General features: G+C 39.5%; 3 protein-coding genes across 4 annotated transcripts; 1 reads left to right on the top strand and 2 right to left on the bottom strand.

Annotated features, from left to right (window-relative positions):
* Positions 1-1,701: 1,701 nt before the first annotated feature.
* myoz2b (myozenin 2b) lies at positions 1,702-6,475 on the bottom strand. 2 transcript variants are annotated; one of them, XM_010744913.3, is made up of 6 exons: positions 6,319-6,474; positions 5,186-5,295; positions 3,764-3,930; positions 3,235-3,316; positions 2,438-2,600; positions 1,702-2,363 (listed from the first exon to the last, which is right to left on the bottom strand). In XM_010744913.3, exons 2-6 carry the CDS (start codon positions 5,265-5,267, stop codon positions 2,138-2,140), a joined length of 720 nt encoding a protein of 239 aa, XP_010743215.1. In that variant the 5' UTR covers positions 5,268-5,295; positions 6,319-6,474; the 3' UTR covers positions 1,702-2,137. The 2 variants fall into 2 exon arrangements, with proteins under 2 accessions (XP_010743215.1, XP_010743216.1); XM_010744914.3 differs by lacking the exon at positions 5,186-5,295 and having other exon boundaries at positions 6,319-6,475.
* Positions 6,476-9,966: 3,491 nt separating this feature from the next.
* Positions 9,967-14,911, bottom strand: synpo2b (synaptopodin 2b). The gene is made up of 2 exons (XM_019267335.2): positions 14,236-14,911; positions 9,967-13,336 (listed from the first exon to the last, which is right to left on the bottom strand). The coding sequence occupies exons 1-2, from the start codon at positions 14,894-14,896 to the stop codon at positions 10,980-10,982; spliced, it is 3,018 nt and encodes a 1,005-aa protein (XP_019122880.2). The 5' UTR covers positions 14,897-14,911; the 3' UTR covers positions 9,967-10,979.
* Positions 14,912-18,988: 4,077 nt separating this feature from the next.
* On the top strand, positions 18,989-22,985 carry LOC104930188 (solute carrier family 22 member 7). The gene is made up of 10 exons (XM_019267514.2): positions 18,989-19,369; positions 19,637-19,740; positions 19,971-20,125; positions 20,232-20,400; positions 20,505-20,628; positions 20,719-20,828; positions 21,430-21,644; positions 21,742-21,850; positions 21,933-22,139; positions 22,265-22,985. Exons 1-10 carry the CDS (start codon positions 18,989-18,991, stop codon positions 22,296-22,298), a joined length of 1,608 nt encoding a protein of 535 aa, XP_019123059.2. The 3' UTR covers positions 22,299-22,985.
* Positions 22,986-23,630: the final 645 nt, after the last annotated feature.

The following is a 23,630-nucleotide window of genomic DNA, read 5'->3' as shown; positions in this document are numbered from 1 at the left end:
CCTTTCATTACAGTGTGTACAGTAGATCCTGCTAGATTATTTACAGTACTGTGTGTGTGTGTGTGTGTGCATGTGTGTGCATGTGCTTGTGTGTGTGAATGTGTGAGCGTGCCGGCCAACCTGTGACAAATAGTGTAAATTCACTCTTGGTGAGTTGTTACACCGAGAAGTCACTCACTGATTCTGAGTCCAAGATTGAAATCTGTTTGTTGAAGTTAACATCTTCTTTCACAACTGTAGAGGAGACCGTTTCAATCATACACTCTGATTTCAGGACGTTTAAATATAAACCTTATATAAAGTATAGACCATGTGTCGTTGGGTTGTGTGTATAAATACTTGTATGTAGCATTTCTCTGATCCAATCTTGGCTCCAGCGATAGCACTGAAAACCTCCCCTGAGACTTTTTGGTATTATTTATATATAAAAAAAATATTTCTCTCTGTAATGTTGCACAGCTGAGCTCTGTTCAGAGGAGCTGTCAGACTCAAACGCAACTCTCCTCAAGGTTATTTTTAGAGCCGATTTGTTTTTGGATCTGTTTTGTTCTCTCCGTTCACGGCAGTTCAACCTTTTCAGAAAAAAAAGTGTCTTAGATAGACTTTCAACAACTATAAATACCAAGAAAGTCAGTTTCTATGAGAACATTTAGAGTTTTATACAGTAGTTGTAGTTCAGTTAGTTCTATTATTATCAGGTTTTTAGACCTTTATCACAGCCTCCAATATAAAAGAGGATTTATATGGTAGAGGTCAGGGTCAGACTGTCTAGACTTTCTCTGATATTTTGTGTGTGTGTGAGAAAGAAAATCACAAATGTACAGCTACTAATTCATTTCAAATCATCACATTTCTTATCATGACAGTAATGAAGTAGCGGGAAATGGTAGAGTCACTTTTGCACACCTGATCCGACGGATGGCTCGCACACATCTGTGTGAAATGCGTGTGCGTTCCTTGGATTACTGAGGTTTTTGGAGAAATGATAGTCATGTATTAAGTTTGCTTGTGGCCTTGAATTCAATACTGCCAGATTTTTTTCTTCCTCTCTCTTGTTTCTCAGCTGTCTGAAAGGTAGAGTTTCCAAATCGTTCCCCTTATCCGGGATGTGTATGAAGTTACAATCAGAAGCATAAAAATGACGTTAGTTAATATAAAGTATGTGTGAGTGTGTATAAGAAGCACATACGCATAAACTGTATTAGAGGTACAGTAGAATACAGTAAAAACACAATGAGCTCAGCATCATTTTGCACTCACATGCAGGTTGTGATGCTGTAAAGTTAAACGTTTTTAGTTGATCGGCAACAACACAGAAGATAATTCACCTTTTGTCTTAAGCGTGACTCTATTTTGTATCGATCTGTGGTTATTGCTTGTACAGTTATGAAATATATTTATGAATAATGTGAATGTTTTTGAGTCAATTCATATTTTTAATAGTCTGTTCAGTGTGAGTAGCACAGTGTTATGTTAGTCCGTCAGCCTTCATGTGACCCTGATGTTATTTCCTTGAGGTAAAATATTTCTTAGTTGAAATATGAAACTATTTCTTCTTCAGTAATAAATCAGAGCTCTAAATCAGAGCTCTCACTTTAACTATAAATGAAAATGTAATTTTAGATTCATTTAATTAATCTCTATGCATATTCAGCATTTCTTGCTCCAACATCTTTATATATGGTGATAAATAAACACCAGTGAACATCATCACTTTATTTCTCTGTGTTATAATTCTTTACAGTGATAGAATCGAAATGCTGCTCACCAGTTATAACTCAATATAACTCATTGCATGTTCCAGTTGTGTGCCATCAATAAATAAGATTCATTCTTTATTTACATTACATATTCATCAATTCATTTGTCCATTTATAAAAGTTACAGTTTTGTGGAGACTCTTTGACTTCTTGAATTATGTATGGCACATTCATTTTTGCTATTTACATGATTTTCTCTGAATACATTTTTTTTAAACACTCGTCAACAAATGCATGAAATATTGTTGTGTCCATTTGGGAAAATATTGGGAAGGAACTGTGACTGAGCTGCTAACTGACTGTTTTTCCGTCATCACAGGAGAGGCCAACATACTACAGCCAGCAACATGTTGCCAGATTACATACAGTAAGAACATCTACAGGTCATCAGACTCTGGGACTTTGACGGGCTCCATGGTAACATTGGGTAGGATCAGATGGGTGCCGTCAGATATCCATCCCTGGGCTGTCCTGTTGAAGGTGGGCCTCTTCATCCCTGGCTCCTGCAGCTCTGGGTAACTGGGTGGATTCAGGTCCACCTCAGGGAGCTTGAATGTGATTCCTCTGGGAGCTTTGTCAAAGCCACCAAAAGGAGTGGCCACCCTGTAATAGACATTGAGTGTGAATGGTACTCTTTGCCGTACTAATCCACTAACATGCACTCATAGTTTTCTCACCGGTTAAAGCATTTGTACTCTGGAAGATCTGGTCGTGGGTCTGGTCCTGGCATTCTCAGTTTGAGGCTTTCAGCGAGGTCTGGATCACTGAGAATCGCCTGCTCCCACGGGGAGTGGTAGGACTTGGGCATAGCTGAGGCATTTAACTTCTCTGCAGCACTGTCTAATGAGGAGCAAAGAGGACACATGAGATCATATTGTGCAGGATTGTCCCGACACTGCAACAAAATGATCTGACAGCTTGGTGTGCTGTCAGTTACGGGTTAACGCTGAGCTGTTTTCTTTAGCCTTTTTTTTTTTTTTGGTGGGGGGGAGCTAAAGTTTTAGAGTGGATAGGATTATGAATAGAGACCGTGCTTAGAGAACACTTACACAGACAGACTGAGATGTCCATCAATGCGATTCTGAGGTCTTAAAATAGCACATAGCTGAAGTGTGCACTCATATAAAGTGTCGACATGGGATGACACCCTAGTGGAGCATTTTAGAATAAGCACAGAGCTCTGTTGGCTCAAATGATTTGAAGATGCTCAGGTTGTATAATTAATCTTAGTTTGATACACGGCGTCAATCTATTCAAGTCAGTTGCAATAAGACAAGACCAGCTGTTATGACCAGTCTGATACCAGTTGTCATTATTATGACAGCATTACATAACCCTAAGTCTGTACAGCTTGATTTAAGGCAGGGGAAGAAATAGTAGACACAGGAATGATTTTCAACAGCTAAATCTTTTCATAGTGCGACTGTTAACACATTTATCTTTATTTATGGTTAACTGAACAGCCTCACATTACCTGAAACAGTGTTTTCTTGATTATCAGCCGGTGGATCCACTTTAATTTCCACAGTGTGTGTACCGTCAGTTAAAATGCCACTCTGGGAAAACAAGCATAGGAAATGTATTGAATTCAGGTTATCATCTGGGCGACAAAATGTAAATTGGGCGCATCTATAGCTGTTCTTGTCTTCTATGTGCTCAGACACACACAAACACTCGTAACTGCACACACACATACACACACACACATGCATAGAAACACATCAGCAGGCACTGATAAACAGGGGAGCAGCTCCTCAGCAAAGTGCCTAAGAAGCCTCTCAGAGGATTTGGCTGGAGGATGTAAAAAAGGCACGAGGCACATGTCTCCGTTATCATCCATGTGTTGTAACACTTTTTTTTTTCAAGAGCACATTGCCTGATAAACCGGCTTAATGCGTAATACACAAACATTTTTTTTTTTTTTTTACAAATTTTCATGCAGACAACAATAATGCAAAAACATATATCCATATCCAGTTATTCAAACATTTGAAGTGACTTACGTTTAGCAGTGCGTTTGCCTCGTTTTGGATACTTTCAAATGTATATTTTTCAGATCTCCTCTGGCGCATTTTGAAAAGCCGGGAACCTCTGTTGGAAAGCAATGATAACTCCTCCAACATAATGTCTTTAGGAGTGCTGAGCTTCTTTCCGAGATCCATTTCGTCCCCTGTCAGCCAAAAAAGTTCAGAAGGTATGTTTGAAGATATATATAAACAGTATATCAAAAATTGAAACACTTGGGCCACAGTGTATCATTCAGTTAAGGTAAATTTTATTTGCTCTAAAACCAAAAAGAGACTAATTTATCATTGATGTTATTGGGTTGTTGCCAATAACAAGCAAAAGTTCACAACCTCCTCTGGGAAGTGTGCCAATCATGTTAATTTGATTAACTTGAGTTTGTTTGGCAATGCGCACTACGAAAGCACGACATAGACTGAAAAGGTGGCATTTTAACCTCATCCTTAATTGATATTATGTTTACATGCTGCATGTTATTAATAGATCAGTGTGTAGGATTCAGTGGCATCTATATCTTGCAAAGTGCAACCCCTCTACTTGCCCTTTTGTTCTAAGCATGAGGGAGAAACTAAGCTGGACATGGAACGTGCACCCTCTAGACTAGAGCATGTGTTTGGTTTGTCCATTCTGGGCTACTGTAGAAACGTGGCAGACTCTATAGATATTACAGGCTCAGAAACAAAGATAACAATTCTTATTTTCAGGTGATTATACACTAATGAAAACATAGTTATGCACATTATATATCATATTACTGTCATATTCTGTAAATAGAGCCTCTTTAAATTTTACACACTGGACCTTTAAATAAATTACACCAATAAAATGACTGTCATCGACTCTCTTGGAAAGGTGGCTGGAGGAATAGTGGCAGACAGTTCGTTTTTACCCCCAGGGCCCCTTGCTGTGTTAATCCAGCCCTGGTTTTAGAGCTGGAAGGAGCTGGATAGAAAATATAAATATACATGCAGTAATGTGCACAGATATCATTTTGTCAGCTGAAGAGGTTTAGAGGAGCATCCATAAAAGGTGCATATTGTCCATTTTTATAAAATCATGTCATGGAAAATGAGTTATCATTGTACTTGAGAATTAGTTTTGGACGTACACGATGCTTCCTCGTCTACCACTACAGACGGAATGTACCCCAGCTGTCACAGACCCTCACATAACAAACAGCTACACATTTGGCCCACACAACTTCCCTCCCCTCTCCAGAAATAGACTTTTGAAAAGGACAACGACAAAGGATTAGCCACCATAGGTAGTAAATCATCCCATTAGCTTATTTATGGCGAGCGCTGGAGAGTAACCCTGACATTTGCGAAAACCCAGATCAGAATGGATATTTTCTTTGCGGCAGTGTGTTTGTCCACTGAGCCTCAGCTATAACATCATACCATTGGTACCATGGACCTCTCGGCAAATAGCTGCTGCACACTTCTTCCTCTCTCCAGCTGGCATTGAACAGAATTGTGACATTGTGGCTTTGGCAAGGTTGGCAGGAGTACTGGAAACACATACAGGAGACAGGATGTAGTTGTTCTGCCCAAGTCATAAAGGAAGGAGGTCTTATTTCGAATACTGTGACCCCCCCCAACATCAACGCAGTGCTGGCTCTTATGGTGACAGGTTACAGCTACAGAGTTTGCAGTTTGATGTGCAACTCTAAGGTCATCTCTCATCAGCTGTCAGAGAAATAATCTGCGATATTATAAATGTGAAACACACAATACTGAAAAAGTGACAAGGACAGAAATAATCAGGATACACAACGTCTCACTGGCTGTCATCACCTTTTGGTATTTGGAGATGAATTAGTCAGTGCCTCCGTCAAATAAAGCTGCCATATCAGTGTCTGTTACAATAGTCTCTTTAGAGGTTACATTACAATGTATTGCATAATCCCAAAGGCCCATTGTACTTGCCCATTGGTACCACACATGTAATTCTTAAATCTGTCACTGGATCAATTTTTGAGTACGTGAGCTAACGTTGGTGGCATCTCCCTTTAAAGTTGTCACAGGATAAATCACCCGTTGCAAAGGTCAAGGGTGATTATTGTGTCCTAAGTTTGTAAGCGTTGCTGGACACAACAAGCGTCCAGCAGTACGAAATAAAAGAGCTCAAAAATAATAACTTTTTTACATTTGACAATCGAATATACAGTATTTAAGTGATGCTCGATGACTCTAAATCTACATTTTTACAAGGAAATTTTGAGTAACTCAATTATGCCCATCTGCTGACTTCACTATGATATTTGTGACATTTAAAAAAAATATTTGCATGCTTACTAAAGCGAAAACAAAGCAATACAACTCTATAGTTAGAAGACATATCTGATTAACTGATAACCTGCGATTAGAAAAGAAAAATGTAATTTATAGAAAATATAAAAAGCTTGTCAGCGGCAGCCAAATTTCATCAAAATGCAGTAACTTTCACAAATACACTAACATAACTTCAACATATATTTTAAATATATCACATGTTGACAAAATACACCTGGACAAGGCTTGGATCATCGTACCTGTGATGGTATCCCCGGTGTGCAACCTGTATCCTTCAAGGGGAGACACGGAGGCTCAGGGGTCAACCTATAGTAGGTAGTTTGATCTTCCCTGATCTTCACACTCCCGGACACTAAAGCCAAACTGTGAGTGTGTCTCTGTGTCTGTTGTGAATGGAATGCAGCTTACATCAATAGGCTAAATTTAACCTGCCAAACACTCAAAACCACTCTCAAACACCATGGGGCAAGGCTACCAGAGAGAGAGAGAGAGGGACAGAGGGAGGGAGGGAAGAAGATGGACAACACACTCTGGCCCACTGATGTTCTTTGAGGCAAGGACTCCCCTCCGGAGACAAATTCCCTTCCTTGTGTTGACTCTTTAAAGTCAGCATGTCTTTGTCAGTGTGCTGACGTAACCTCCGAGGCTTCAAGTTAGAGAGGTTGTCAATGGGCACAGCTGCAATATGTTTACTCCTCCGAGTAACTGAGTTGTGTTACTGACTCACAGTAATGATATACTGACCAGTGAGGGGCGTCAAAGGGGAGTGTGGTCTAAACCCTGTAAATGGTGTCCAGCCAAGGAGATCAAGGTCATTAGCCGGACAGCTAAACCTTTTTTAGTTAATCTCTTGTGTAAAAAAATACTGTTGATACATGAGTGAAGTTTCTGATGTAATCAAAAAGATAGCAGCATAGAGAATAACCTCAGGGAATGAATCTGCACTAAAATGCTTCATTTAAAAAGAAATATTGCATAATATAAAAAAATCTAAGCAAAACAAAAAAAAAAAACACTTTAAAGAGCATTTTTTGTGTGTTTTAATTTTTCATTTTGTGTTTTAAAAGTGCAAAAAAAACAACAAACATTTCACTCAAGAAAATAATCAAACAGGGTAAAATCCCAAACATTTAGCCTTAAGAAGAAACATGGCTACATCAACGGCACAATCTGTGGTTCTCATTACACTTTTACACCACACGGTGTATGATCAAACGTGGGACATATAAATATATATAATAATAGCAAAAAGTTTGAAATCAGTCATTTTGAATTAGGTCATTGTTAAGAAAGAACTGCTGCTTTCCTAAAAAAAGCATTGCCCCTTCCTCAGAGCAGAAAGAGATAGTATGTCTGTACCTAATAAATGCTCACTCTGAATTTCCTTGCCATCGCCACTGCAGGAGTAGTGAGAAAAAAGCCAGATGAGTAACATCTGTAATAGTTATAGCTGTATGAAATATTCAGATGCAAACTCCAATCTGTAAACGTGACAACAAAACAAAAAGATGCATGACAAAAAAGCCACACATGATTTCTTAATGTGCCTTATTCCTCATTAAATATGTAAAAACAACAATCTCAACATTAACAGCATTAAGTGAGCAACACCACTCCAAAGAAAGCGATCTGCCAAAACATTTCTTTCATCTACTTCTCATTTAAGCCCTCGTGAGACTTTGCTAAGACTTCTCTGGTCCACTTCTGTCCTCAATCAATCTGCAAAATAACTACAAGATAAGTATTCTGAAATAATCATGCAGACACAATTGCAAATTGCAAATTGCTTAGCATCATCAGCAACACAGCACAATTTCTACAGTGAGTCGTTGTGCCCTTCAAACCAAGTGACCACTCGTACCATGAACATAGTGACTTTACATAGTAAACTGTTCAAAATAAGTCTCAGAACTATTGGATAAATCTGAATCAACACAACATAAACATCCTCATTTTTTATCACAATCGACTGAACATGTTTCATGTCTTTAGGTCAAGTGTTTTATGTTCAATATACTTTGTATGATCTTCTACACCATATATCATTTATGTAAATATCTGATGTATGTTTGACCTCATCTTAGTGGTCTTAACTTCTATGAGCTGCACTATACAAGGAAGAATACTTTGTTGGATTGGAGCCTTGTCCCATGTATCCATGTATACTGGCCCTGCTGGCAGACCTTAGAGGCTGGGCAGGTCTGAAGGGAGGCCCATAGAAGGCTGGTTTCTCAGGTGAAAATGTCCTGCTCATGGACGGTGCCTGAAAAGCTGGGGCTGCATGGTAATGACCCATACTGACAGCTGCAGGATCAAGAGACACTCTGCGCTTCCATTCATCTGGAGGCTCTGGCAGAGATCTGCGGTGCCCTGCAGCTTTGACACTAGAGGCAACAGATGACGGGAGGCTCTGAAACACAAAGGCCTCATCCACTGAACCAATGGGGCTTTTAGACGCTGCCTCCCATGGTGACAGTGGTTTGTAGGCTCTTTCTTGACAGGATGTTTGCCTGTGTGTAAATAAAAACGGCGGTTGGATTCCAGGTGTGCTCGCAGGTGACAGACCGGAAGAAGACATCGAATACATTTGCCTGGGCAGGCTCAGAGAGCGGCTTCTACCAAATCCCTGAAAAAACAGAAGAAGCAGATATTAGTTGACTGGTGCGACAGCTGTGTTGCAGACTTTGCTGCCACCCTCTGGCTTCATGGAAGTCCGGACAACTAATAATGATGGAGTTTATTCATGCTTTATTTGAATGAAATGATTTTAGTGTAAACAAATAAATGATCATTTTATATATCCAGCAAACTTACCCTTTAGATTCAAAAGAATACATTTAATTTATGTGCAAAAACTGATACAATGGGATTTTTGCTTTGCAAGTTGTGCTCAAGATGTTCCATTGACATTTTGTCAATTGTTTTCATATTGTGACTTATTTTTGACAATGCGCAGGGAGTTTATATTAAATACGACAGTTGGTTTTGGCCACACATACACCTCACATGATCTTTTAAAAGCCTGGATTCAACAACATAAACCCTTTCACAGTCTAAAACACCTTTTTCTACAAATCTCACACCCAGTTAAATATAGAAGTAAGATATTGTGTTACTGTCTCGAAGCAGCATTTGGGACATTACCAACTATTGAAAGTAAATGTATATTTAAGAACTTACCTGCTCTTAGTTAAAAAAAACAAATAAGCACAAGGGCAATGATACTATGTGAAAGGTATTTAACAGACCTTTGAAACCTGGAAGCTTGGAACCATATCTGTGCCAACTTGTCTTTGTTTCATCTGCTTAAACAAGGAAATCCACCCTAAAAGAAAATGTTGTAAAGGCTCTGGAAACGAATGCAGGTGGTTTCACCTCATTTTGGCTTACTTCTGCTCAGCTGTGAGACATCTTAGGGTGTAGGGGAGCAGCTAATGGGTATTAGAGACCACTGAACCAAATTTCAGAAGAAGAACTAGAACAGAAAAAAATGTGAATTCTGCTTTAGGGTAGATTTCACTTGAATAAACAATAATAATAAAAGTATGCAAAAAAAATCATTGGAGGGCCAAGATCATAGCTCCAAACTTTTCTGGCTCAAAGTGGACTGATGAAAAATGTTTTGAACACAAACAAACACAGTCCAGTCAATCTGAAACATCACTGACAGTGTTAACCTTCAGCAACTTACAGTATCATTTTATATAAATATGAGTGATTTGTAATTGAAAAGAGCCAATAATATAGTGAATATTAGCAAACTGAGTAAACTAGGTGAAGTTGTGAGGCAGTGAGATATATAAAGGAGGAAAATGTGGGTGACTCACAAAAAGAAGTTTAGGGAAAGAGAAAAGAAGCTCGTGACACACATAAGAAGTACACAAGAGGAAGGAAAGAGAAATTTAATAGCATGATTGTGCTGAGTACAAGAAGTGCGATAAACAGTGATATGTTTGAAAGACAGACATAGAGACAGAACAAGACAATTGTTTCCTGTTTTCATTTTGAGTTGCCACTCAATAGCGGAATAGTCAAATCTCTGTGATAATGTTTTACATCGAGGATGAGGATACAGCAGGTGTGATGACAGTTACACAACTGGCCACGACTGACATCTGAATGAATCCACATAAAAAACATTTAAAGTCATCAGGGTTAATGATCACAACTAATGTTAATGCTTTCAGCTGTTGTGATGAAGTAAAAGTTTGGAATGAGACTAAAAGGAATTGCAAATTGGATGCATCCAAAAAAAAGTGTATAGACAGTTTCTCCCCAGACACACTAAATTATTAAAATATTCTGTAAATATGAACGTAAAGTGACTAGTATCCCAATATATTTTAACTTAAATATTATAAATGTAATAAAGATATATATACTGTATATATTAATATGTTGTTGTGTGTAGTTTTGGGGGGTTAATGGTGACTACTACTAGATAAAAATGCATGTAATCTTATTTCTTACAAAAAAAAACAACTGAAGAAAGAAAAACAACAAACTAGAGACCTTAGTTGAAGGCTCTCTCCACACATTATTGCACATGTAATAGCACTTCCTGAGAATCACTCAACATTATTTAGTATCACGTTTCCTTTTTCAAGCACACATGCACCTACTAAGTTTGATGAAGATGATGAGTTATTTATTTTAATTTTATATTCCTTTACACTTTTAAACTAGCTTTACTGTACATTCATTACTGCCTTCTCAGGTGTTCCTTGCGTTGCCAGCTAAATATATCCTTACAGCTGCATCCTGTAAATTATTTTGGGTGTGGCCTACATTTCGAAAGTGCAAAGATCTTTATGTTAACCTATTAAGACATTTCAGATGCTATCACGTTGCAGAAGGGCTCTATCATCTCACCAAAGCATGACCATATACAGTATTAGGACTAATGAAGCATAGCAACAGGCTTCCACTGTGTGCCTGTCACCATTGGCTTCTTAGCAGAAAATCTTGGCCGAGGTGCCATCTGACGTGCACCTCTAGCAATAAGAGATGCAGGAGAAAAAGCTGAAGCTATGCTGTCACCAAAAGATGACTTTTTGGAGGATGTGCTTGCAGGTCGGGCGCTTGGTGCTTGCTTGCTGGCTGTGTGTTGAGCTGCAGGCGTGACAGTGTGCTTTTCATCCAGGCACTTGGCAGTTGCAAGAGGCTCAGCTGATCTTGTGTTTTGGTGGGAAGAAGAAATTTGGGAACTTACCGATACAGGAGACTTAGCAGGGACTTCTACCTTGCTTTGAGCAGCAGGCTCAGGGGCAACATAAGTAGAATGAGAAGGGGCAGATTTATGTTTAAGTTTTTTGGTAACCTCAAACTTTGACGTTTGAGTTGGTTTAGGGCTGGGACATTTGGCCTCAGGGTTTGCATCATACTTGAACAGTGTGGAGTCCAACTGATATGGCTGGTGTTTCATAATATCTAAGGCATTAAGGTGCTTTGGGGGAGCTTTAGGTTTCTCTTTGGTCTTAGGCTTGGTTTTGGGGCTTGTGGAGGGGGGTTGCTTGGCTGCTGATGGAGGGTAGAAAGGAGCAAGCATGGGATTGTATGATAAAGGAGGTGGGGCACGGACATTGGAAGAATACCTCCAATAGTTAGGGAGTGAAGAGGTTGGGGAAGGGGTTCTTGGTTTGTTAGCTTGCACTGATTCAGCATCAACAACAAACTTCTCCATACGTGTCTGTCTTCTGGCAAACAATGCTGCACCTTTTCCCGCCATAGATGAACCGCCACCAGCTCGATTAATACCTCGACCCATTGGAGAAGCCTGTGATGCTTGGACGTATGACTTCCCCGCTTGTGGTGGGCAAGAGGCAACTGAGTGTGGAGCACTGTCTGGCTTATTCCTTGCGGGTGAAGGTGGGTGATGTGGGCTATAAGTAGGACTGCGGGTTTGCATACTCACAGGGGATCGAGGTGACTGTTGACTCCAGCTATTTGTTGGCTGAAGATGAAGCTGAGAAGAGGGGTTAACCGGAGCCCAAGCATTAGCAGGTGTTTGAAGTGTTGCCTGAGTTTGATCTGGTGCCCATTGGTTGGCCATCTGTTGAGGCTGAGTCCAATCTTGCTGCTGTAAGTAATGCTGACTATGAGGCCCTGCAGAACTGTGAGACGGTTGTGAAAGTGGACTTCTTGGTGGGACAAAGGGCTCACAAGTGGGGCTCCTACTCATCCAAGGTGGGCAGGCTGGGTTGATAGTAGGTTTTGGGGCAACTGGAGGGGGATTCTTGAGTTTTATTGTTCTAGGTTGCATAAAGTTACAAGCTTCAGCACCTAGACTAAAACAGTCTTCCTCTGACTCAATATAAGACCTCCTTTCCCCTTTGTTTTGAAGATGAAGATCTTGCGCTTGCGTGGATGGCTGTTTATTGTTGACTTTTCGTTTGGACTCTGGTAGGATGCCAGTCTTGATCGCTGGCACAGATATTCGCTCATCTCTTGAGGCGATGATGTCTCCAGTTGGGGACCAAACATGTGGGTTAGCAATAATAGGCACAGGCACAGGTACTTTGAATTTCAGTTCTTGCTTCTTTGTCACTGGACAGACACCACCACCACCACTAGATATGACAGGAGCAGTCATCTCATCTTGAAATCCAAGGAAAGGCTTCGCAGTTCTGTTTGGCACCAAGGATCTTGACACGTTGGATAAGTGGTTCATCTGGTCAATATTTTCTTGGTACTCCACATGCTGTTTGAGATTTACATCCACGTAGTTGGCCTGATCAGTATGCACATACTTATTGTCATAAATATCTTGTGTTTCTGTAGGTTCGGGTTGTGTTATTTTCTCCGCAGGTATTCCTTTACTTTTCAGCTCTTCTTGCTCTGCCACAATTTCATCCATCCGTTTGCGACGCTGGGCAAACATCAAAACACCCTTCCCTTTTGTTTCTGGTAGCGCTTCCATTTCTCGAACACTTCCCCAAGTCAGACTCAAATTATGCTGCTTGTGAAAAACAGAATACTCCTCCTCTAACTCAGATTCACTTGTTGCCACAAAGTTATACCCAGCTGATCTGACTTCTTCAATTTCCTTCTCTATTTGGTCTTCGCTGTCAAACCTGTTGACACCAGTCCCATAACTCACTAGTGTATACTTCTTGACTCTCTGGCGGCGTTTTTTGAACAGCAAGGCTCCCTTATTTCGAGGGTTGGGGGCATCTGTTAGAAGGCGAGCAATTCGCTTACATTTAGATTTGGTCTCCTTGACCTGTCTTTCTGATTGGCTCTCGTTGTAACCGAGCCCTGAGACAAAGGAGGTACAGAGAGAGAAAAGCAGGAGGAAGGCAGGGGGGTTGAGAGGGAGAGAGAAGGGAGGGAGGTGAGGAAAAAAACAAATCTGTAATTAAACAGTAATCAAACATTATTCTATATTAATATCTGCCACACTTTTTATCCAATAAATGCCTCAGTAAAGTCTCACAATGGGACAGACAGTGTAACCCCTATTTGAGGCTGTTGTTTGATACAAGACTTTAGTTTCATTTGAAGTTTGCAAGCTGTATTATTATTATTTTAAGTAAGCGCACTAATAACAAGTAGGAGAAATGTTGGAGTTGCCCCTGCTGAAGCAAGCACACTAATAAAAGCATCATATTTACTTACAGCTAACTTAGGGGGGTCCATTGGGCAGAAAAGTGATCAGCTCACTTTCCATTGCAGTCAAGACTTACGATTGGAAAAGGGATCGGGTAACAGGCCAGGGTGACACATGGTGGTGTCTGTCAAATTTGTTTCTGCCAGCCTCATCATATGGTCATATTTTATTCTTGTCCTGCTCTGACTATTCAAGCCATGGGAATTCTCCCTGTAAGTCCACCTCAAATAGACCAGCGTTACAGCATGAAAATAACCAGCACCCTTAGAGACTTGTGTAAGTTATTTATCGATTAAAATGTTTCTTGCTTGAAATAACACATAATAATTACAGGCAGAGAATGTATATAAAGGCTATTATCCAAAGTTGGTTCATGCCTCAGGCTGCGATCAAAACAAACGCAACATTTTATTTTATCTATTAAGAAATCATACAAACATTAAATCTAGGGGAAAAAAACATATTTAGTATATGTTGTACAGTTTGCATTACTAGCTTCATATGTCCACAGGAATATATCAAGTGAAGGTAGAAGATAGATACTTACGTGTGCACCTTGCCCTGTGCCTGTCCGGTCTGCACAGATCTGTGTCAGACTCCGGGTTCAACTTCTCTGCCTGCTCAGCACCCTCGTCTGAAATTCCAAAGAAGACAGAAGCAGGAGGTGCTTCACTACTCCCTCCTTCCTCTGAGGATTCAGCCCTCCTGTTCCCAGTCCCTGGGTCCTGTCTATTACTGGCTCCAAGGGGTTGTTTTGTGGTCAGGGTCAAGGCCAGGGTCAGATCAGCAGCACAGCCGAGAGAGGAGAAAGATGACTGGGAATGCGGCCGTGATATTTGGTCAGGTTGAGGCTCGGAGTAAAGGTGCTCTGGGTGTGGGGACAGTGATGTTGGCGAGGTCGGGATGTGAGGAGATTCTGTAATGGACTCTCTTGAGTCATTAAGGGAGATGTCATCTTCTTCATTGTATGAAATATCCTCTTCACTTGCACTAAGTTCAGGCTGTTGCTCACTTGCTGATTCCCAGTCTTGTGTTTGAAGGTGTTCAACATGAGCAGGTTGAGGGTTTAAAGGGTACTCTGCATCACTGGCATCATCTTCATAGTGGGACTCTGCCAATGACTCAGAGGCATAAAGTTCCTGGGAACCATTTGAACCCCAAGGGACCAAGTTATCGTTGTAGTCTGGGTCTTCAGCCTCTGGTTCCATCTTTGATGCTGTTTCACAATGTCCTGGGTGTCAGCAATACCTTCATCAAGACAAAGAGAAACAGCTTCAGGCTAAGAAAAGCTTTCTTAATCAATATTACATGTTGTCTACATAGAATCCCCCTGAAATTGAGCTCCACTTTGACTAACATGAGTGTGAATACTAGATTTAATGGCAGAAATATTCAAATTCTGACTATAACTCCTTTCCATTTGGATTTTTAAGAGATTTCAACATTGGTACACTTTGTAAACTTTTTCTAACTACCATGTAATCGTTGAAGTTATTCCTATCCCCAATAGGAAGTGCAGCTTTGCTTTGGCAGTTGCATCAGGGCTGCCGCTCTAAATGGAATGGTATGTAATATCAAGGGGGGAACAGCATCCACATCCAAGAGGAGCATAAGCAAAACAATTGGGTGGCTGTTTTCCGAACTCCTGTTTATACAGCGAGGTTTCTTTCCCTCGACTGTTCTCATCTATCACCACAATAAATATCAGCACTGCGAAGGCTGTCGGCATTTCCATTTAAGAACTAAACCTGTGAGACTATTTGTTTTATACATAGTAGAAATACTAAGCCTCCCATTCCATGCCTCAATGCCAGTGTTTGTTTTATTTCTGCAGTTAAATTATATCAACAGGTAATCTATCAAGCAGGCCACCAACTTATTTCTCTGGAATTATTCTGATAATTAATTGTTGTATCAAAAAGGATTTGATTAACGTATCCAATGCAAAGCAGCTGTTAATGTTTTTATTTCTCCATTGAGTCAGATATTTGAGCCCAAACTGACCTTAAATTGGACACATTTTCTTTAGGTTAGTAGATGGATATGAACAAAATAAATGATGCCATAACCTAATATGAAACTGTGAAATTCAATATATAAATCTTAAGACCATGGTTTAGAACAAAGGATGTTTCAGCAGTCTGTTCGGATAAGCACAAGGAATGTGCATGTCCAAAACATGTAGATTTACTGCAAACACATGCCTGTTACTCTCAAACGCATCACTATTACACATCCACCAGACGGTGGTGCCACAACACCGTAGACCAACATGAACGCACATAGATAAATTCACCTCACCATTGCTCAGCAGATTTCAACTCAACTCAAAACATATGCCTTAGAACAGATTATATGTATAAGATATAAAGGTCAGAGGTTATACTGCAGGAGGTAAACAGTAAACCTTTTTGCAGTATGTCACTGTGAAGACGTCTTCCCTCAACAGATGCCTTCCATAGTTACAAACACTCAAACTTGTCAGCTAAAGACTTGTATTTTCTACGGGTGCAGAGGTAAGGGTAAGACACTTTTTTCAATGATTCAATGAGGTGATTTGATGAAGAATAAACATCCAAAAAAAAAAAACTCTTCCAAGCGGCTCAGGACCAGGCCCACTATCAAACAAGAAAATATTATAATTCAGTCAACAGCACTCAGAAACCTAAAGCCCTCCAAACAGCCTGCACTGTTGCAAGGTCACAAGTATTGGACAGACCAAACTGATGATTTTGCTATTTTTCTATCCCTAAGAGAGAAGAGTAAAGGTTTGTCTCAAGAGGAAAGGCAATTTAGTCAAGTGTTTTCCCGATGAGAGCAAATTTAATATTATTCTATCAGGTCAATGTCATTAAGATTAATTAATTTATTTATTGTGAATTAATACATTATCTAAGAAAATGTCACAGCAATCTTAATGGCAGTTTTTCTTTAACAAAGCATCAGACAAGTGGAAAGACAGACTGACACTGTCATCCTTTGTCCAAAACCACTAGCAGGCTCATTGATTTACATGATTTCATACAGTACAGTATTTATATTTTACAATTTTGGACCAGACCATAGTAAGTTCACTGAAGGAAATTCTTCTTTTATATCTTCTATATCCTTCATAATCAAATGTAAGATTAATGTTCATTTATTGATGACATAAGCTTGCATAGTAATATACAATGTAATTTTGCAAAAGGAAAGTTAGAATTTACATGAGGTCAGTAATTGCCATAAGCAAATTTCTATATATGATATATGATAACTATATATATATCATTACACATACACAGTTCTTCTGTTGCAGCCTCTGGAATGGCTTTATGTTGTGTGACAACATTGAATTGATGATTTTAAGGTTGCCTCAGATCAATTGTTGTTTTTTTTACTATACAACTATACAAAGGCAGATGGGACATGCAGCTCCAGGATTACTAAAAGGTCCAGACTCTTTGTTCAGACACTTCTCTTCACACTTGGTTCCACTTCATTTTAACATCCAACCATCATCAAGCATAATTTTGGTGCTACAGAAGTTTCTGTTTCCTAGTATGGCAGTATCTTCAGTATGTTGACTCGTTGCCATGGAAACAGGGAGTCAGGATCCTTGACAAACGAGTGAACTCTTGATCTGGTGCATGACCTCTGCTCAGCTGTCACGGATTAACTTAATTACTAATGAGAAAGTTTTAAACAACCCTAAAACGGAGCAAAACTCACCTGAATATACAGCAGAAACCAATATTAGCCCAGATACTGTTGATGTTTTCTAAATTACATTCACATTATAATTAAATAAGTGGTGTGGCAGTTATAGAGATATAAATCCAAAGGTTTTGCTGATGAATGTTAGTGATAAAATACTAAATTCAACACAGCCTCATATCACTATTTATAAATACATCCTTCAAAGCTGATAACAGGCAGACTTTGAGAAAACCTTATTTAATGAAATAATCAATAAGGAACAACTACTTACAGCATTTATCCCTGAAGCAAGTGTAAAAGACAAAAAGTGTGTCCGAAAACCTCCTCGTCAGTTGATACCCATTGTAGACTTCACATTCTGCTGGTTTCAGTGCACGTCGAAAGGAGAATCTAAGTGTTTGCTATGGGTTGTGGATGTTCAGGTTACCAACCAATGTGCTCAAAGTGTAGCCTTGCTCATTCATGTATGCTACTGTCTTTAAAGAGAGAGAGAGAGAGAGAGAGAGAGAGAAAAAAAAAGGTATTCCTGCTCCCAACCTCCCTCAGACACAGCTCATTCAGCATCATGCAGCCGCTGACGTAATGAAACTTGTCCTTAGAATTTTATGGATATTTTTAGACCGATTTGAAATGTGCCCCTAGATGTGTTAAAGTGATAGTGTGATAGAGTATGCTTATTTGTTTCGTTTCTGAGAGTTCTCATGTCTGCGTGATAAGTATGAAGCTGAACCAGGAGGTGAGCATACTATAACAAACTGGAAGAAGCCAGACTCTGTCTGAAGTTAAAAAAATATGCCCTCCTCACCTCCCTCTAAAACCACGTGTTGTTTTTACATTACATTTCTGCATTTGGATTACAGAAGACAGATACTCTAAAGACTAAAATGTTAACATGAACTTGAGGCAGAGCCAGGGCAGGCCACTTAGTGTACGTACAGTATGTGCTAAGTTAACCTAATTAGCTCAGCTCTGATGAATATTCTCATCTAATTTTCAGAAAAAAAAAGAAAAAAAATTCCACAAATGCTGAATTATTCATTTAACTTCACTGCTAAAGATTAATCCAGTCAACCATGCAAAGACAAGTGGTAGCCATCATTTCAGTGCGTTATACAGTTTACTTAACATCCTGCTGAATAATTTACATGTTTCAGTCAGTTTCAGGTTCTTTCCTGAACTTAGTAGGTCAGTAGGTTGTTTTCAACAACAAAGAAGAAGAGATTTAATATTTCACTTATTGATAATGAGAGTGATACTTATCCTGTCCACAGAGTTTGTTTGTCATACCATTTACTGAGGTTTGAGCAATGAAGATGGGCTGATTTGAACAGTCTGTCAGAATTATCAAAATCATACGTGTCACATGTATTTTGGATTTTTTAGGAATTAGATTTTTAATTAATACATTTTTCTATTGATTGCTGTTTCTGATACATCTACTTGGGATCTCGCTGCCCCAATGAGAGTACCATACTGAACTACTCTTGTGGATAATCATTTACGTACACTCAATAAATCTGTGTGGTTTAGTGTCAGTCGCCCAGTCATCCATTTCGCAGTAACCACATTCAGCTTCCTGTCGATCCTGAGGACACAGCACAATGAAATTTGACAGCATACTTTCAGAAATTAATGGATTTGGAAAATTCCAAATCATGCTGGTCTTGATTCAGTCACTCTCTCGACTTACTTTGCCATGTCACTTCTTGCTGAATAACTTCATGGCAGCTGTTCCCTCTCACCACTGTAACATCACCGCTCTGGATGACGAAGGCGTCTTTGGGAATTTAACTCTGGAGGAGAAAATGGCTGTTGGTATCCCAGCAGATGAGAATGGGGACCAGGAGTCCTGTCTGATGTTTTCAAAGCCACAATATCAACACCTGTCAGGCTTGAATATTAGCGAGGATACATTTACTGTTCCGTGTCAGAACGGATGGGTGTATGACAACAGCACATTTAAATCTACTTTGGCAACAGAGGTGAGTGTCTACTGTCAGTGAATGACAGTATTCTTTCTTATGTACAGGATGTTTAAATCAAATCTTTTGTTTTCCAGAGAGATTAAAGACATCTGTAGTTTGTAAATATATAAGTCACACATACAAAAGACATATTTCTTGAATTCAAACATTTGAAAATGCAAAAGCAAGAAAAAATAGGTTGTCAAACTGCCAAATTTCTTTCATGACCTTCAGCTGCAGAATGACTCGTTTTAATGCTTTCGTTTGCCAATTGTTTCTTTGCAGTGGGATCTCGTATGCAGCAGAAAGGGGATGAACAAGGCAACAGGCACCTCTTTCTTTGCAGGTGTTATGGTGGGTGCCCCGTTATTTGGCTTTCTCGGTGACAGGTAAGAATGTTCCTGAAAAAACACAAAACGTCCTCTAAAAATGTGCAGAAGGAACGTATACATAAAATAGATTCACTATGAAATAACTAAAAAAAAACAAAGTAAAAGAAGTTAATACTCATCTGTTTGCAAGATTTGTCCTATCACGATCTGAGAATATACCGTCTGTGCAAGATGTATCTTCATTTCTAACACAATAACTATTTTGTATCTTTTCCCCTCATGACCAGGTTTGGCCGACGGCCACTGCTCTTGGTGTCTTATTTGTCATCCATGACGTTTGCAGTCCTCAGTGCATTCTCCACATCATACATAATGTTTGTCATCATGAGATTTTTTACAGGGTTGTCACTCGCAGGAATAAGTATCATCTCTCACGTTCTAAGTACGCCAACGCTAAAACAACACTCACCTCCGAGATGAGGAACATAGAATATGTTTCGTCTTTTTGCACGTTTGGTTTAACAAAAATTGTGCTGGTATTTCTTCAGATGTTGAATGGTTCAGCATTGAGCACAGGACCTTTTCTGGTGTCATTATAAGTCTGGATTGGACACTCGGAAACTTGATTCTGGTTGGAATTGCATATTATGTTAACGAGTGGAGGATGCTCATTTTGGCAGTGACCTCACCCCTGATACTGTCCATCATTGCGTGGAGGTATTAAAGTTTGACATTTTACACTTTGCAGCATGAAAAAAGCGTAATACTATTAGAAGTCATTGAGACGCTAAACTAAACTGAGAGGGTGTTCACTGATTCAGGTGGCTTCCGGAGTCTGCAAGGTGGCTCCTGGCAAACAGGAAAGTAGATGCTGCTCACCATTATATCATGAAATGTGCTGAGATGAACAACAGAACCAAGTGTATGGCCAGCGTCACACCAATGGTTAATTTTTTAACATTGTTTACACTTAAAAATCTCTCAAAAATACTGTCAAGTGTTGTGAACGAACATCCTGATCCTTCTTTCCCGCAGGCATTACTGGAACCTGGACAAACTGAAACTACAGATAAGAAGTACACTTTTGTAGATCTTTTCAGGACCCCAAATATGAGGAAACTTTCAATATGTTTAGGGATCGTGTGGTAAGTGTCAATTTTTATGATATGTGTAAAAGTGATAGCTCAGGATTTTAGGAAATCACTCATGTTGGTGTGATAAGTACGGAGCTGAGCCAGGAGGTAATTGGAGTAATAGAAAAACTGGAAAAAGCCAGGCTCTGTGCAAAGATCACCTCTGTCTAAATCTACAACGTATTGGTTTTACATCTCTGTTTGAGTTTGGATTACAGACTATTGTTACCATGTTAATTAGTGATCTTCTGATGGGTGGATTTTGAACTTAAGGTGGAGCCAGGCCAGCTGTTTCCCCTTCTTTCCAGTGTTTATGCTAATCTAAGATAATAATTGCCTGACTCCAGTGCTGCTGAGTCTTCTCATCTCTTCTCATCTATTTCCTAAAACTACTTGTCTAGCACAGTGTGTGAGACATTAACATTAACATGTTAGATATTAATAAGTACACATTCGTGTAATATATTTAATATAACATGCAATATGGTGTAATTGAAGGATAGTTAGGGTTAGGGTTAAGAGAAACTTCAGTAACATTCCTCTACGCTGCTATAAAGGCTTATGGTGCATTGTAACTGTGATGCTCGTTTCAATGCTTTGTTCTGTTTTGTAGGTATGGCGTTGCATTTACATACTATGGGATAAGTCTGAATATCACTGGGTTCGGACTAAACATATACCTCACGCAGTTAATATTTGCATCCATCGAGATACCAATGAAAATCGGTGTGTATATCTTTCTGGAGAAACTTGGTCGAAGGCCGAGTGAGGCGGGAGCTCTGCTGGTAACGGGTCTCTGTCTCTTCATCAACATATTTGTTTCAAAAGGTTATTTTTGTTTTGTTTGTTAAATCTCATCACTTCGTTTGAATGCAGGTTTTTTTGTCAACATAACTGAGAATTCATTTACAACATTTCCCTTCAGATAAGTGGCTCATCCGAACTGTTGTAGCAGTCCTCGGGAAAGCCCTGTCAGAAGCCTCTTTCACAGTCATATACCTCTTCACAACTGAACTCTTTCCTACAGTCGTACGGTTAGTCAACAAAATGTTTTTCTATTCCGTTGTGACCACGTGCATCGGTGTACAGGCTGACTTCAGTGCTTTGATTTTTCAGAGAGAATGGTCTAGGTTACACCTCGTTTCTGGCTCGGCTGGCTGTGTCCATATCTGTGCTCGTCATGCTACTGGAGGACGTCTGGCATCTCTTCCCTGCAGTCGTTTACTGCACAGTGGCAATCGGGGCAGGTTTAGTGGCTTCACTCCTGCCTGAAACCTTAAACGTCAGACTGCCAGAGATCATTGAGGATATTGAGAAACCAAGGTAAAGAAGAAATGTACATTATACATTGTACTTTTTATCCTGTTAAATACTTTATATGTTTCAATAATTTCATGAACTCAGTAAGCCATGATAACAAAGACTAACTAGTTTTGTTTGTATTTCAGGGCGCAGTCAACCGAGAGGAAGGAAGTTAAATAAAAATGTACTATTAAAGAGAGTGATATTTATCCTGTCCACAGTATATTTGTCACACGATTTTTTGAACTTTTAAGAAATAAAGATGAGTTCGTTTGAACACTTAGAAATTGCTAAAAGCCCAATGAATGAACCAACGTTCATCAATGAAACAACAACCAAGGTGTACTGTCTTAATCATGGGTGTAAAGCAAGAACCAGCCTGCCAAAAGGTCCAATCTGGTCCACTGGATGACTTTCTACAGTGTTAAGAAAATAGATTTTCCTAACACTGACCTGATTTGATGACCTGATGACCTGATTTGTCAACTGGGGGTCTTGCTGTTCTAATAAGAGTATAAGGCTCTATGTAATGGTGTTACTGGTTCAGCCCACTTGAGATCTAATGGGGCTTTATGTGTGCATTGATCTAAAATGAGTTTGATACCCATGTTCTAAATCATGCACTATACAGAAGAAAGCTGGACGACGAAGAAGAAAACAGTTGAAGAAAATCAATCAAGTGTAACTGTAAATGTGTTATGTATTTGTCAATGAAGTTGTATTAAATAATAACTTTTAATGTTTTTTTGGAATGAGAGATTTTATGGTGACATGCTTTTTATTATGTCCTGCTGCCGTGGCACACGCTATATATGACATCCTAATAATAGTGACCTGGCAAGGATAAGTAGATATAGGTAATGGATGAATGGTGGGGTTGATGTCATTTTCTTGATTATATTCTGATGAATAAAATAACTCAAAAATGATACCAGTATACAGTGGCAGACTCATGTTTTCTCCACTGGAAAAGGCATCACAGAGGACACTTCATCATGTTTTATCTACCATGAAAGAAGAAGGCCAGACTCCGTGGCTCCGTGAGGCTGTAGATACAGCAGTGCTTTGACAGCAATGCTAGCGTCAGTCTAACATTTTGTAGTCATAAACCACCGTGAAACTTTTCATTCATCAGTCATCACCAAAGTTTTTAGGATTCGTCTTCTTTTCCGTGTGGAGTTTGCTTGTTCTCCCTGTGTCTGTGCGGCTTCTCTCCAGGTCTAAAGTATACAGGTTAATAGGTTAATTATTAGGTGTGAATGTGAGTGTGAATGGTTGTTTGTGTCTATGTGCCAGCCCTACGATGAACTGGCAACCTGTCCAGGGTGTACCCACTTCTTGACTCCAGCCCCCCGCGACCCTCATTAGACTAAATTGTCAACCTTTGACACCTTGGTATTGCACATGTTACGGGAATTTTAAATAAAAACCCTTAAATAAGGAGGACCGGATTCAAAGTATCAAAGATTGAGTAGAATTTATTATTCTTGTATAAGAGGAGCGTTTCACAGT

The sequence above is a fragment of the Larimichthys crocea genome, chromosome X, assembly GCF_000972845.2.
Source record: "Larimichthys crocea isolate SSNF chromosome X, L_crocea_2.0, whole genome shotgun sequence".
In the NCBI taxonomy this organism is placed as follows: domain Eukaryota; kingdom Metazoa; phylum Chordata; class Actinopteri; family Sciaenidae; genus Larimichthys; species Larimichthys crocea.
This window is presented reverse-complemented; position numbering and strand designations above follow the sequence as displayed.